Source organism: Podarcis filfolensis, assembly GCF_964270895.1.
Source record: "Podarcis filfolensis genome assembly, chromosome: Z".
Classification (NCBI taxonomy): Eukaryota; Metazoa; Chordata; class Lepidosauria; order Squamata; family Lacertidae; genus Podarcis; species Podarcis filfolensis.
The window spans coordinates 8,765,847-8,781,983 of NC_139617.1; the positions used below are offsets into that span (position 1 = coordinate 8,765,847).

At 43.6% G+C, this 16,137-nt stretch overlaps 1 protein-coding gene across 3 annotated transcripts in view; it reads right to left on the minus strand.

The window, feature by feature from the left end:
* CD99L2 (CD99 molecule like 2) overlaps positions 1–16,137 on the minus strand; it is a 68,011-nt gene continuing 51,874 nt past the window's right edge. For 2 of the 3 annotated variants that reach the window (XM_083595661.1, XM_083595659.1), the window contains 4 exons: positions 11,511–11,546; positions 9,179–9,301; positions 4,737–4,802; positions 1–4,647 (listed from right to left, as the gene is read on the minus strand). In XM_083595661.1, the coding sequence (XP_083451787.1) occupies positions 4,580–4,647; positions 4,737–4,802; positions 9,179–9,301; positions 11,511–11,546 (293 nt within the window). In that variant the 3' untranslated portion in view covers positions 1–4,579. The remainder of the gene's footprint in view (positions 4,648–4,736; positions 4,803–9,178; positions 9,302–11,510; positions 11,547–16,137) is intronic. The other variant, XM_083595660.1, reaches the window with a different exon arrangement.

The window sequence follows — 16,137 nt, forward strand, 5'->3', positions numbered from 1 at the left end:
TTGTTGTTGTACAAGTCTTTAATTTTTTTATTGTTTTCCAGTTTGTAGTTCAGCAATCAAGTTCGGATTTCCCTCCCCTGTAATTCTTATATGCACTTTAGCAAAATGAGTCCGCCTTTTGACAGCATAATGCACAATTTTCATCTGGGACAGATCATTTCTGTATTAGCTAAAGAATTGTATGTATTGCTTAAATAAACGCTTGGCATCTTTTGGACACAATCTACTCTCTTAATCTGCTGTCTGGGTTCTCTTCCCCCTCCCCTCCCTTTCACCAAGTTCATCTATTTGCTTTTGTTTCCTTCTATGTTTGTAAAGTTATGCACTTTTCTCTCGGATGAACCTCAATTCACACAACAGCAAACAATCTATTGACAATGATAATGTATAGTAAACAGGGCCATTTGCTGTTAGTTGCATGAGACAGTGACAGCTGACGCTGTGGCCTTAAAACACTTTGCCAAGAAAGACACAAGTTAAGAAAGAAAAGAGCCAAGCCAACACTTAAGTGAGTTAATGTGGCTAGATCCCTGCCAATATTCTCATAATTTTGAAAAATACAGGAAACCACTTTCCCATTCTCTAATTAGGCATCTTCTCTTTACTTGCAAGAATGTGTGTTGTGTATAAATTCAGGGCACAGGAAGGGGTCTTTTATATATATATCTTTGGCCTGATGGAAGACTTTAATGCATGTCACTTGACCTATTCTGGAACATCTGGCTGAGCTTATTTATGTGGCTTTTCAGTGCACAGATAGTTTTAATTATGAACATAAAAACACAAGAGTAGAAAAACAGAAATGGATCCCTTCTGGAGGTGTAGTGCTACAAAGTTGGCACTGCTACAGAGAAATCAGCCAGGAAAAGCCAAACATATTGTTGGTTGTGTACAGACAATGGAAAGAAGGTCCCCGTGGGGAGAGGTCATAGTTCAATGGTAGAGCACATGCTTTGCATGCAGAAGGTCTTGGGTTCAATCCCTGGCATCTATTTAAAAGGATTTCAGATATTAGGCCTGGAAAAGCACTCCTTCCCTCTCTGTTTGTCTCAGCCTAACGTTTTGGAGACCCACTGCCAGTCAGAGCAGACTGGGCTGAGCTAACTAGATCAATGGTTGTTTTACGTTCTATTAATAGTAATAGTGTAAGCAGAACTCTGATCAGCAGTTAGCTTTTCTGAAATGCTGCTGTAGGAGGAGATTAGTGGCCACCTGACAGGTCTCATTACTGTAGCTGCCACTTTCATCCCTGGCTGAGTGACTGAGGGTGGGGAGTGGGCAGGTAGCTCTTGGGGCCAGGCTTAGCAAAGGGGACTTCAGTTGCTGATCTAGCACAAAGAACCAGAGAACAGAGCTGCTTGTGTACTTTTGAGTGGAGAATGCAGTCAGTCCCCATTATCCGACAAAGCAGATTTCTTTGGGGATACGTTCAACTACATTTTAAAGTGGTTCTACAGGCAATAGTAATAGTGATAATTGCCCTGTATGCCTAATGCTGAATTATAGTGCTATAACATTTTAAACAGGTGTCTCCTGTTTGCTGTGCATTTCTATAGTTTTGATTTTTATATTCTACCTAAAATTTACATTAAGGCATAACCATTTACCAAATTCATATAAAAAGGCTTTGGGGAAGGAAGTAGCTTAAAGGTTAACCTACTGTCTTATCCTGAAAGCCCGATATCTTACTTATTGGAAGTATTGTGAGTTTTTGTTTTTTACACACACACAAAAGAAATCTGCAATACATACACATTTCAAATGACTAAGTGGTTAGTGGGTTATTTTCAACACTCAGATGCACTGTTTTTCAAAATTCAGATCAGTGGCTGGACAGTGCAGTAATAGAAATACAACAAAATCAACAATTTACATCTACAGAAACATTTCCCATCATTGGCAATAAGAAATAAGGAATTATATTCATTTATCTGAGAAAATGACTCCTAGTGCAAGTACTAGCATCATAGTTACACTTATTATTTCCCCGCTATTTATCTAAAGATGCACTACTTCATCCTACTCTAATCTTTTATGTACTTGACTAAAAAAATTAAAAAAGAGATATGCTATAGTAGTTGGAAATTACCATTATGTCAATTCAGCTGTGTGGTATTGTTAGTATCTGACTAATTTGTGCTCTGCAAAAATTGCAAACCACAGCCTTCCTAAAAAACCTACTCTACAGTACTTAAGGGTAACCTCAAAACGTAGAAGCCCCCCAAACTGTTTCCATGACAGTACTCCACCAGACTGAACGCTCCTTTTCACGTGGTTTCACCTACTTGAGTGAAGACCGTCCATGGCACAGCAGGCTTCCAGGCAGAAGCAACTTTCTGTGGCTTCCGTTCTGGTGACCAGTGTATGAAGCACCCTTCAATAAGCAAGTAAGCTGCATTCCTTCTTAGATGTATTGCCCTGCTTTAGTCCCATTGAAGCCAACAGTTAAGATGAGAATTTAGAAGTAAAAGAGCTTATCGTAGCATTGTCATAGAAGTTAAATACATTCAAAAGGTGTGAATTTCTTTAAAGCTACTGTAGGGCTCTTGAAATGCAAGTGGTGAAACAAAAACAGAGCAGAAGGAATTTGCACATTTGTCATCAAACGTCTAAGCTACAGTTTTAAGCACCATTTCATGGAGGCATGTTCCACTGAAATCAGTGGCACCTGCCTCAAAGAGGACATGTGTGAGGTGAGGTGAGGATCTCAGGGCAAAATTTCATCCTAGCTATACCCCTAAGACCCAAGCCAGCTTTAATCATGGGTCATAACAACTGGTGGTTCCATTTCCATTAAGAGATTTATCCAGCCATGTCAGTAGAGTCCAGATGCATAGCAGCATCCCCCGCTACTTCCACCTGCAGATCTCCCTTGCTAGAGCAGGGTGCTAATGTTTCCAGATTCCTTTTAAAAATATATCAGTAAAAATTAAGCTTGTAAACAGTCAAAAGCTAAATGGATCTTTTATCCACAAGAGTTCTTTTTCACCACCTTATGATACAGATGTGTCCATTTTTAAAAAAAGAAACAGTACTCCCTTTTTAATGACTCGCTAACATCACTGATAATTCATAATCATACGGAAGTATTCACCTTGATACAATGTTGAAAAGTGGGACTGTTAAAAATCACCAACATGGGCCAGATTTTTGATCTAGATTACTTCAGAGCTCAGTAGTTAAGAGTGCATGCTTTGCACCAAAGGGCTCTCAGGTCATCCTTGGTATCTCGTTAGAGATCTCAATTAGAAGGTCAGAACCCAAAGTGCAACTAAGTTGGAGGTTTTCAAGCAGAGGATGAACAGCCAACTGTTGTGGGTGCTTTCACTCTAGACTTCCTGAATCAAGGCAGAGGATGGAGTCAGTAGGTTGCATCCAGCCTTGGTTCTACTCCAAGTAGACCCATTTAAGTTAATGGACCTAACTTAATAATCTCCATTAACTTCAGTGGGTCTGCTTTGCATAGGAATAGCCTTGGTTACAACCCAGTGGCCTACAAGATCACTGGGAAACTAACTGAGCTCTTGATCCATGGTTGTATCACATTTTGTGGTTTAATTTCCTAGCTGAAAGCCCGTAAGTTCTGTTCCTGGATTTTAGCCAACCCAGGAATTAGAGTCTGACAAAACGAAGAGGAGCAAGCTAACAGTTGAACTGCAATATCCTCTGTCATTGCACAAGAGATTGTGCGACTGCAACCTTCGTGATTGCCCAGTGCAGCAAGCAGACTTGCAGTCCTGGAAATGCAATCATGTTCTAAATCTCGAGTAAAATAGAGCAAAAACCCCACGTTGTCGGCCCAAGTCTATGGGACTGAACAGGGAAGGGAAATCTTGCTTTTCTTTGTCAGCGGAAGGGCTTGGGTATAGGTTCAAATTCTGACCTCCTGAAATGTCCCTGGATTTTTAAATAGGAAACATTGCATCCACAACAACTAGCTGCATAGGGTTTTGGTAGCAAAAAAATTCAGGATGTTTGTAGAGAAGCCCAGTTGTATGGGGTAATATTCACCTGCTGTCCTCTGTCAAATGAAGACCTACCCCACAGGCACTTGTATATCTTGAGGTGTAGCTACTTAAAGGACTAAACTCCACCCTCCAACATTCATGTAACTTCCACTGTTATCAGTGGAAGCTACATGCTTATGGCTGACAGCCGGAATTTGGCTGAAAGTCATTTCATAAAGGTTTTTTAAATGGTTTGCTTTGGACTGTTAATTTACAGGCACTTCATTTGTTCTCACACCTGTAGTCACTAACTCAGCTGCTTCTCTCCCCCCAACCTTCATGAAAATCCCTAACTCTAATGTGAAACACCAATTTGAAGCACCCTTTTGTTCTTGAATTCAACCTGACAAAACTCCTACATGACCATGTGAATGTAAACCTACAACTCTTCACGAAGAAAAGAAAAAAACCAGAATACCAGCTACCACAATAAGAAGCCTGTCTTAATCAGAAGAACGCACATTTAAATAGCTTTGGATCCAAATCAAATGTTTGTAAAAAGCTAAATTACAAGCATGTGAGAAGCGTGTGTGTGTGTTGCCATTGATTCTTCTCCAGACCAAGTCTGGGATTCAGACTTTTGCGTTTTCTTGCGGCGGAGGTGGCTCTGCAGTCTGTGGCTCAAGGACAGAATATTTAACTGGGAAGGAAAGAGCAAAAGTTAAGTCAGTGTGAATTAGTCTTCAACAAAATTGTTTGCCTCCTTTGAGCCTGAAAACAGCATCTTACCTTGTGGTTCTTCAGTCACCACCGCTTCCATGTTTTCTCCTTTCACGTACTCTGCATTAAGACCCTCTGAAAGCAACAACAGATGAAAAACATTGGCACTGAAAGGCCATCATTTGCAATGGTGTTTAGGAATAAAGGGTTCATGCCTTGAGAAGAAGGAGTCTCATAGCAATGGGTTACAATGGACACTCCACTCAGGCACAGCAATTATGGCAGTGAGAGGATGACTCTTACATACGTGTGTGTGTGTTTGTGTGTATGTGCACCAACACAGAGCTGTGGGCACCTGACCCAGCTGGGAGCTTGCAGCAGCAGCAATGGTATAAACTGGCACCTGCAGAATGCCACATATATTGAAAAGCAGACCCAGCAGACACATGCAATGGTTGCTTGTGTATTTAGTGCACTTTGGCTGAGATTAATCCACGTATATTTCAAGGTATTGACTAAAATCTCCAGGTGTACTCAAAATAATCAAGCCTGCCCAATAAAGTGACTAAACTGTGTATTACAAGCTGTGAAAAACACAAATGTTTGCTCCTTGAGCTGGGGTAAATAACCTGTGACCACCTAGATTTTGCTTGTACTTCCATCAGTTACAGCCAGCATGGCCAACTGTTCTTTATTTAGTTCTTTCTTTCTACACTGCTTGCATATGCCTGCTCTCCCTTTGGAGACATAAAAATCAGCAATTGTTTTTACCAGGCGATTGTCCTTAGCAGGTTCTGCAGGCAGCACAGAAAAAGAAGCCCCACTCACTTTAGTAGTTCTGAGTCCCAAGTGCAAACTAAAACTCTTAAAGGCACCTTTTGATATGTAGGATTTTCAGCTGGCAACTACAGTAAGGGAAAGGTTTTGTACTTTTATTGCTAAGCTTAGCAGTTTACACTAATATTTGTTTTTTTAAAAAAACAATGTTTTAAAGCAGGCATAGGCAAACTTGGTCCTCCAGCTGTTTTGGGACTACAACTCCCATCATCCCTAGCTAACAGGACCAGTGGTCAGGGATGATGGGAATTGTAGTCCCAAAACATCTGGAGGACCAAGTTTGCCTATGCCTGTTTTAAAATGACATCACAGGGTTTTTAAAGCTGCTTTGGGAAGTTTGAACTTAGCCAGTTTTAATGTTTCTCTTACATAACGGTCTAGGAATTTTTCAGTCTGCCTGAGCTGTTGCACTAGCCTTGCATGATAAACTTGCCTGTATAGCCAGCTTGTGGCTCTTGGGTTGTATTTCAAGTGTAGGGGATCAGCTTTACAAATTTGAGCACACCTGGCTACTTCAATCAAGAACTATCAAGCTTTTAAGCATCTCATAGATATAGATTTTGGGCCAAAGTGTGGCAATTATTCATTTTATCAATCTGTTCTTAATATTCCCTTTTTTAAAAGGGATTCCAGATGTCGCCTTGATGGTTACTCTCAATAGAAGTTATGTAACGCGTATTATCTGTTTCCCGCTTTATCCACTTGGTATACTGATGGTGTTCAGCACAAGCATTGTTCAAATCGTTCAGAGAACTATGATGGTGTTCCTTTATTTGTTTTTGGTTTTTTGTTGGTATTTACAGCTGCCACACTGAAGGCATTTATTGAAGCATAGGAAGCTGCCCAATTCCAAGTCCACCTAGCTCAGTGTTGCCTGCACTGACTGGCAGTGGCTCTCCAGGGTTTCAGACGGGGACATTCACAGCCCTCCATGGAGATTGAACCTGGCACCTTCTGCATGTAAAGAAGAGTTTTGCTGCTAAGCTACGGCCATTCCATTTTTGGACAATTCATCTGTATTAACAAATTCTTCTGAAGTTCATGCAAGCTACACCTGCCAAAAATTCCCCCTTTGACACACCTATTTAAAAGGTGGAGGGACCCCATCCTGTTATTGGTGGGCTAACCTAAGCAAGCTGCAAATGAGCCTGAATATCTTTTGCTCCAGTGTCATTCCTGCTTTTCATATCCATGTGTACATTGAACATGGGCAGAAGAGTTCTGGCTGCCCACACCCCCAGTTCAATCTTTATTCATTGGGCCAAAAAAGAGGATGCAATTTCAACGCATGTACAACAGTTTGGTCTGAAATGAATGAGCTCTCCCCACTCTGTACAAAGTTCATTTGTTTCCGTACAAAGACAAAGGGAAGACGAGGCCTTCTACAACCAAGGGCAAGCAGAAAGCGGCATTCAAGTGACTTTAATTGGGTAGCACAAAGGGTGTCATTGGACAAACTGACCATGAACACCACAACCCTACCACTCAGCTAAAGAGGAATGGCTTTAGCTGAGTGGTAGAGCATCTGCTTTGCACAAGAAGGTCTCAGGTCCAAGCCCTGGCATCTCCAGGGACCTCCAGGGCTGAGAATGGCCCCTGGTTGAAGTCTTGCTGCCTGTCAGTGTGAACAATGCTGAGCTAGATAGACCAGTGACTCAATGTAAGTATATGCTCATGGGAGGTTGTTGGTGTGATGAGTGCCCCATTAAGTGTGCTTCTTTAGGGAGATGCCTAGTTTTGCCTCTGAGCTACTGCACTCGTAGCTCAGTGCAAAAGGGCAGCTCAGCATCACGTATGAATCTGCCTGGGGGTGTCTCCATGTGCTGCAGCCCTATAGCTCCTGTACAGACCTCTCCCTCTTGCCATGTGTCTAGGATAGCACCAAATGCAGTTTTATGTTCGTCAATAAAAAGTCACTTCAGTGGCTGACGCGCCAGCCTCCGCTGTGCATTGCAATGCATCTAAGGCATGACATTATTCCAGCACACCATGTCTGATGGCTTAAATTAAGCCTCCTTTATAATTAACTTTAATTTCCCGCCGTCTTTCTAGGGTTTTGCCTTCTCTCAGTGCTGCCTTTATTGAAGCTTTTTTCCAGAGAGAGAAAGAGAGAGCATGTGTGTGTGAGAGAGAGAGCGCAAGCGAAGAGTTTTTTGTTCTTCAAAAATATCACTGATGGGGCAAAGAAACAACACAAGTAAAGGAGGGGTTCATTTTATCACATTCCTCTTGACTTTCCTGCTGGCTTAATTTACTCAGGCACACACCTGTTTGTTTTAGAGACTCATGTGAAAATAGCAATTTCATTGCAGGAGGCTGAGCGTGGTTCCTCTCCCTGCAGCTAGCAGAGGGAGATGCACTAGGAATTTGATTTTAAAATGAGAGATTCTCACTATTATTAATAAAAGCCCTTGGAAACCCTAGATTAGTATTACCCCACAGTCTACACAATGCACACTGTCAGAGGCAGTAGTCTCTGCATGCCAGTTACTGGGGAGCGCAAGCGCACACAAACACACACACACACACACACACACACACACACACACACACACTCTTACGTCGTGCTTTGGGGGCTTTCCATTGGAGCATCTGGTTGGCCAGTGTGAGTACAGGATGCTGGACTTTGTTGGGACACTGCCCTGATCCAGTGGGGCTCTTCATATGTTTTTTGGCAGCAGCTCTTTGGGATATGTATGAAATTATGGCCAGGCCTAAGACAGTCTTCCATGGGCCCCACCATGGCTGTGAGTGCTGAAGGCCGCTCCCTGCAACGCCCTTTCCACCTGGCCTAGGGGGCGGGGCCCAGACTCACCAGCTCTACTAAAGAGGCACCTGGTGAAACCCGAGGGACATCGCTATGCCTGACAGCAAACCCTAACTATTGGATTCTTTTGCCCCATCTTTTCGTGTCTGCCAAACAGCCGTGTCATACTTACGATAATATTTCATTCTCTTGTTAATTATGCTGTTTTAAACGTGCATTTTATATTTGATTTCATTTAGCAATGGTTTTCGTTTTTCTGAAATGTTTAAGATTTTTGTTGTTGTTGTTAACTTTGTTTGCATCAAATATGTATTCTGTGGCTGACCTCCTTTTTAATGTTTTATTTTGAAATCTTTAAGATACTATTTAGTTTTCTGTTAATTATGTTGCTTTGAATGTATAACATTTGACATTCTTCCAAAATGTTTGATTCTGGATTGTTTTATTGATGTTTTAATATGCTGTAAACTGCCTTGAGATTTTTCTTAAAAATATAAAGTGGTATAGAAATGAAATGAAAAATTAATATAATAATAATAATAATAATAATAATAATAATAATAATAATAAAATGCAAGATATGTATTATGCCTGGTTAGCCTTTCCTGTTCTTAATGTCCTTAAGCACGCCAATAGGCTGAATCGGACCTGGCAGGTTGGAAGTTGTGCAAGCCTTCCTCACTGCCAGGACAGAAGTTCAAGAGAGAGCCAATTTTTGAACACACTCCACTTCCTATATTGGCAATGCAATGATGTTCCTTTGCTGGGCACTTTTTGTGAACAATGTTCAAGACCCTACAGTGGATGGGAAGGCTGGTTCTCGACCCCTTCACAAATCCTTAACACACATTTGGGGCTTTACTCCAACTTGCAGACAGGCCTTGCAGGGGCAGGAAGAGTCACTTACGTTGTATGCTGAAGCAGAACTTCTTTTGCTGGTAGGAGATGTAGCTGCTCACAGCACCAATCAGGGCCATGGCAAGGCCACTGACAATGCCAGCAATTGTTCCCGTCTCTACTACTAAGGCACCTGCAAAAGGCCAGCAGAAAACAAACCAGTGCAGAAATGTGTCAAGGAATAAAACATACAACAACAACAACAACAATAACCAGTTCATTATTTATACCCTGCTCATCTGGCTGGGTTTCCCCAGCCACTCTGGGCAGCTTCCAACAAAATCTTAAAAGAACATTAAAACATCAGTCATTAAAAACTCCCCTAAACAGGGCTGCCTTCAGAGGTCTTCTAAAAGACAGATAGTTTTTTATTTCCTTGTCATTTGATAGGAGGGCGTTCCATAGGGCGGGCACCACCACCGGGAAGGCCCTATCCCTGGTTCCCTATAGCTTCACTTCTCACAGTAAGGGAGCCGCCAGAAGACCCTCAGCGCTGGACCTCACGGGTTGAACGATGGGGGTGGAGACACTCCTTCAGGTATACTGGGCCGAGCCTGTTTAATATACATTTAATACTGGTCCTTCATGCATTTATGCTTGTTAATGTACTTGTAATTGTCAACCTATTGCTATGTTGATTTGTTTGCTAGGTATCACAAAGGTTTGCTTCACATCCAATTCTGTATTAAAGTTTGGCATTGTGTGAATGAACCTTTTTTATTTATGTTTTCCCCTCTGATTCAACGAGTTACTTCGTCTTTACAGAAAACCACAGTTGATGTCTGAATTAGGAAGTTATTGTTTGTGCTTGAATACCATAGAATGATCTTGCACTAAAATTTTGAAGCTGGTTTGTAATCCTGGTTGGAGGAGCAATCAAAAGTGGCAACTTGCCTAATCAGACACAGCAGCTTGTCCTCCAAACCGGGATTTACAAATGAACCTCAAACTCATCTGCAGTTCAGGTATGGAGTGTAAATCATAGTTTGCCAGTTCAGATGCAACAGTAAACTAGGGTAAAGAAGAAGTACAATGAATTTAGCAAGAACAAATATCTACCAAAAAGAGATGGGAATTTCTGTGCTTGATTCAGCATTGAGGAGCTCCTACCTTTAGGTGAATTGAGCTTCCGCCTTGAGCAGGGATGGGCAACTTCTAGCTTGCAGGCTTATTTTGGCCCATCAGGTGGTCCAATTTGGACCACAAAATCATTTTCTCCAAACCACACCCAACCACCAGCTGTGTCACTGGTGTTAAATCCTGGATCGGCTGGGTCCTCTATTCGTATCAGAGAACAGGATCGCACAGCCAAAGCAGCAGGATTTAATCTCTGCAGATCAGCTGAGCAAGAGCAGCAGCACCAAAAGTATGCTTTTAAGAAGCACTTTAAAACAGCCTGCAGTCCGGTTTCAGCTGAAGCAAGATCACATGGGCTGTTTTAAATAGCTTCTCAGAAGTGCTGTTTGAAGCATCTGCCCCCTTGTCCTTTAAATGAAGGAGGAGATGATTCAAAAGTGCTTTTGAGAAGTGCTTTAAGGTCCCATTTCAGCTGAAAATGGGACCTTGGCAGCTACTTTCAAGTGCTTCTCAAAAGTGCTATTTGAAGCAGCTCACACACTTCTTGTGCACTGTTTGAAGCAGCTTGTGCAGAAACACACAAGTGCCAATCTTTAAGGGGGGGAGAGGGTTGCCTCTCCCCTTTTAAGTCCTCAATCTTGCTCTGATCGTAAAGCCTCCCCCACCCTTATCAGATCCTGATAAGGATCTTGTCTAAGGGGACGAAAAGGTTCCCCTCCCCTGAGTTTCCGGTAACAGTGCCTGTTTGCAAAGGGCCTTTGGCAAGGCTGAAATTTGACTTTACTTAAAAACTATGTGTGATATCTAATGTCAGCTATACTCAAGAGTAGACCCACTGAAATCCATGGACAATGCCCACTGATTTCAAGGGGTCAATTCAAACAGTGGGTATAGCCCAATGGTAGGGACCCTCTTGAAAAGAAATGTGAAAAGGGCAATAATTGATATTACTCGACATCACACTTTGAAAACTCTTGCCCAACTATTTCCAACACATTTATATATTATGTGGCTCATTTTACTCCCCATGTTCTTTTTGTAATCTCAAAGGGGTAATCACAAAACTTGCAATACTATATTGCATGGTTCAGGGGCCTCTCCATGTGTGCCTCCATGTGTACCATGGATGTTAGAGTCAAGCTATTTGGGGAGCGGGGAGGTGCAAGTAGTCAACTCAGGCACCTGCAGTTCAGCTTAGATACAGGACACAGAAAGGGATCTGTGTGAAGCAGAGATGGAGTTGCAATTTCCAGAATTGTCCTTACCGTCATTGTCACTGCCGCCACTTCCTGAACTTCCACCTGGAAATAACAATAGGTACTTACTTAACGCAATTGTAAATGTTTGAAGCACTTCATGTATTGTCTCATTAACAACCACTCTGGAAGAAATGTCAGGATCATTATCCCCATTTTACAGATAGGAGCCAGAAAGCTGAGGCTAAGAGAGGCAGAGACATGATTACCATACTTTGTACAATGCATTGAGCAATTTTTCAGAGCAGGTACATTTCCTATTTGAGTCAGAGGTGGGGGGAATGGGAAGGGATGTAGTACAGTGCCATTCAGTCCAGTTAGTGTGCAGAGATGGGGAAAAGTTTTCCCTTCCAGCTAGAGACAGTGGCTGCTTGGGGCAAAAGTATGTGCCTTCATTCATAACCTAGAATAAGGTCAATTTTAAGCATGTGAAGTTGCCTTTTATACTCAAGGTTATACTTCTGCTGTGGTTCTTCAGGTGTGCTGAAGGAGAGTACAGTCATACCTCGGGTTACAGATGTTTCAGGTTGTGTTTGTTCGGATTACGGACTGCCGAAAGAAGCGCTAAATCGCGCATGTGCAGAAGTGCCGAATTGCAACCCGCGCGCGCAGAAACGCGCCACTGCAGTTTGCGAACACTGCGGGCTGCAAACGTGCATCCCGCATGGATCACGTTCGCAACCCGATTGTCCAGTGTAACACAGTGTGGCAAAGCTTTCCCCAACCCTGTGCTTTGGACTATATCAGCACCAGCCACTGAAACAAATGGGCAAAGATGATGGGGACTGGAGTCCAAAACATTGGGCAGAACACCAGGTTAGGGAATAGCTGAGATGCAGAATCCAGCCTTTGTTAAGAAAGAAGCCAACATGTTTCTAGTGGTCATTGATGAAATGATACTCTCGAAAGCGTATTGCCAATGGCAGCCCATAGGATGGCTGAGGAAGGATTCTAGTGGCTATGGGTGGAGGACTCCTCCTGTGACTAGCAGAACCAGGCTGGTGATGCCAAACTGTCCAATAAATTATTCAAAACAATTATTATGCAACAAAAGGCAGCATAGAATTCAGCTTTTCTTGGCCTGTTTCAACTGTGCAGATAAAATGTTAGCCTATTTCTATTGGGTTGGGCCATTTCAGTTGGTCCAAGTATTATACACTCCCCCTGCCCTGGACAGAGTCTCTTCAAATCTGACCTTTTGGTTCAGAGGGACAGCCCCCCTGCCAAATAAACGGGATAAACCGTTCCAGGTGGCATGCCTACCTCCAAAGCAGCACTACGGACAGGGTGCATTGGCTGCAATCAATGTGCAGGTTAGTTGCCAACATAGCTCTGTCGGGGCTATTTCCAACAAATTGTTTCTGCTTTCCAGGACTGCTTTTTGCAACAATATTCACAGGGAAAAAAACACATGTGAAAAGCTGCACAGTAGGAAAGGTCTACAAACAGAATGCTAAGACCCCCACCAGGTGTTGTGCAGAGATCCCCTCTCCCCGCCATCCTCTAATGCACACATTGTTTTACAGCCCTGACGTCATGCCTGCCCCGAGTTTGCCTCCATGAAAATCATTCTGTCAAGAGATGGCTGATCTACATCTTGGAGTTGAAAGCAAGGACAAATTGGGGGTGGGGGGGTCATGTCCTCCCTCTCACACCCCTCCTCCCAAAGCCAATTCTGAGAAGTGTGTGGGGGGTAGAGAATGTAGAAATCCTGGGGCAGCCTTAATTATCTTCTAAAATGTTGACGAAGGAACTTGTGTGAATAGGGCTCGACTGCTCTGCAACTGCAGCCTTGCGCATACACAGAGACACACACTGGTAGCCCTCATATTAATTAACCAGCTGCTGCTTCGGTAGCACTGCATTGAGCAATAAATGAGATTGATTATAAATTTAGCGCTGTGCGCAGTCAAGAGGTGGGTGGGGTTTGCAGAGACTGGAGGCTTTGTCTGCAAATTTCTGCACTCTGCAGCATAGGCAGCATTTTTCTCCCCTCTCTTTCTCTCTCCCCACCCCTCCCTGCTCCACCCTACTTTGGAAAAAATGATGGGGTGGTCTGAAAAAAATGACTCCTTTGTAGGATACTGAGACTTGGGGGTGGAAGATCATCTGATGTGTCCAAAAACTGCTGGAATCCACATGGACCTTAACAGATAGCAGCAGTTTAATACTGCAAAAGGTGCTTCCCTTGGGTTGGTAAGTCTCATTTAATCCAGAATGCGGCAGCTAGACTTGTGACTGGGAGTGGCCGCCATGACCACATAACACTGGTCCTGAGAGATCTGTATTGGCTCCCAGTACATTTCCAGGCACAATTCAAAGTGTTGGTGCTGACCTCCAAATGGTCTCAGCCCAGTATACCTGAAGGAGCCCTAAATGTCATCAGCTCAGTATACCTTGAAGGCGTGTCTTCATCCTCATTGTTCAGCCTGGACACAGATATCCAGCTGCGAGGGCCTTCTGGCGGTTCCCTCACTGTGAGAAGCGAAGTTACAGGGAACCAGGCAGAGGGCCTTCTTGGTAGTGGTGCCCGCCCTGTGGAATGCCCTCCCAGCAGATCTCAAGGAAATAAGCCACTATCCTACTTTTAAAAGACATCTGAAGGCAGCCCTGTTTAGGGAAGTTTCTAACGTTCAATGCTGTATTGTTTTTAACACTTGATTGGGAGCCGCCCAGAGTGGCTGGGGAAACTCAGCCAGATGGGCAGGGTATAAATAAATTATTATTAGTAGTAGTAGTAGTAGTATTAGGCAAGGAGTTAAAGCGAATGTTTAAAGGTTCCTGTGATGCCAAGGTAGCCACCTCCTGAGTAGCCCCCCATTAGGCTCTGCTAGGGTCAGGTGATTCCGCTGCATCTCTGCTTTGGCTCTGAATCCATCGTTCCTAGAGAAAATAAGCTGAGAGCCCTGAGAAGAGGCTGTCATCTTTCATGGGTCATTGCTCTAGACCAGGCTCATTCCTAGCAGGAGGCATGCCCAGAGCACTAGCTCCTGCAGAAACAGGGCTGGGCAATTCTCAGTTCTTATATACAGGCGGAAAGGATTTTAGGCGCATCCAACTGACATGCAATTGCCAATACTCTGCTCCTTTTGGACCTGGAAGAGGGCATAACAGGGTGGGCTTATGCACCCTCCGCTGATGTGCACAGGGGCCGGGAATGGAACCCCCATGCAAAACAGTCACTGCTTGTATTCTAAACCAGGGAAGGAAAAACATCAGGCTTGGGTTATCTCCTTCCTTCCTCACTAGAACAAAAAGATCCAGTTGCCAGAGCAAGGTGCAGAATGATAGGCAGGGAATGGAATCATAGAATTGTAAAGTAGGAAGGGAACCTGGGGGTCATCTGGTCCAATCCCTTCCAATGCAGGAATCTCAACTATGGCCATCCAACCTCTTCTTAAAACCCTCCAAGGAAGGAGAGTCCAGCCCCTCTCATGCAAGTCCGTTCCACCACCAAACAGCTCTTAAACACAAGAAAGCTCTTCCTTATGTTTAGTCAGAATCTCCTTACTGGTAACTTGAATCTGTGCTATATATTTTTCCCATTTGTAATCAAGTTGGAGAAACTAGCACACAGTGCACACAATATCTCTGACCGCAACAAATCTTTGGGGAAACTGACTCACCAATTTGACGGATGCAGGAACAGATTGTGTTCCTACAGAATCATAACTAGGGGTTTACTATTGCTCCTCACATAGCCCTGGTTTCAATTTAGGGCACTGAAGGAACCCCAAGGGGTCCAGTAGCAAAACCATGAAGAGTTATTTCCCCCCTTTTGAAGTGGGTAAGCTCATAGTAATAATGTCATCTGCATCGATGCAAATGTCTGCAGGATAGAAAGTGATGACGTGATAAATCAGTATTAGAAGGAAGGTTGTGGGGGGAAATATGTTTAATCAGTGGAGTCTGGTCTGTTACAGCAAGCAGGATGCTGCCCCACCAACTCCAGTCTGCCCTTGGCCAGCCCACACCAACTGGAGCAGCTGCAATTCAATGGCCGGGTACTTGCATGAGTCTGACTAAACTGCGGGAGGCAGTGGAGGACAGGGGTGCCTGGCGTGCTCTGGTCCATGGGGTCACGAAGAGTCGGACACGACTAAACGACTAAACAACAACAACTTGCATGTAAAAGGACCCAGTTTCAATCCCTGGGAAGTCTAGGTAGGTCTGGGAATGCCTCCTGTCTGAAACCCCTAAGAGCCATTGTCAGAGCAGACAGTACTGAGTTAGATGGAATACTGGTGTGAACTCAGTATAAGGGAGCTTCCTGTGTTTCTGCCTGCCTTATTACTTGCAACCACTGCCTGTCAGCTTCCCCCTCCTCTTGCAGAACTCTGCAAAGTAGATGGTGGCAAAACTAGCCAAATTCGTTGGCTTCCATTCCCTTTATTGTTTGGGCTTCCTGCCTTCCAACCTACCAGCTCTAATGGGCACCAGCCACCACTGTGTTAAAGACACAACACAAGTGACTATCCACACAAGCCCATTACCCCTTTGTCCAAATGCTATCCCCATTCACGCCACTAGGACATACTATATAACTTTCACACATGCAACTGCTGACCAACGTTTCAATTACGCCGCAACCACACTTCTCTGCTGAATCCCCTTCCTACTAGTTCCAGATGTCCGC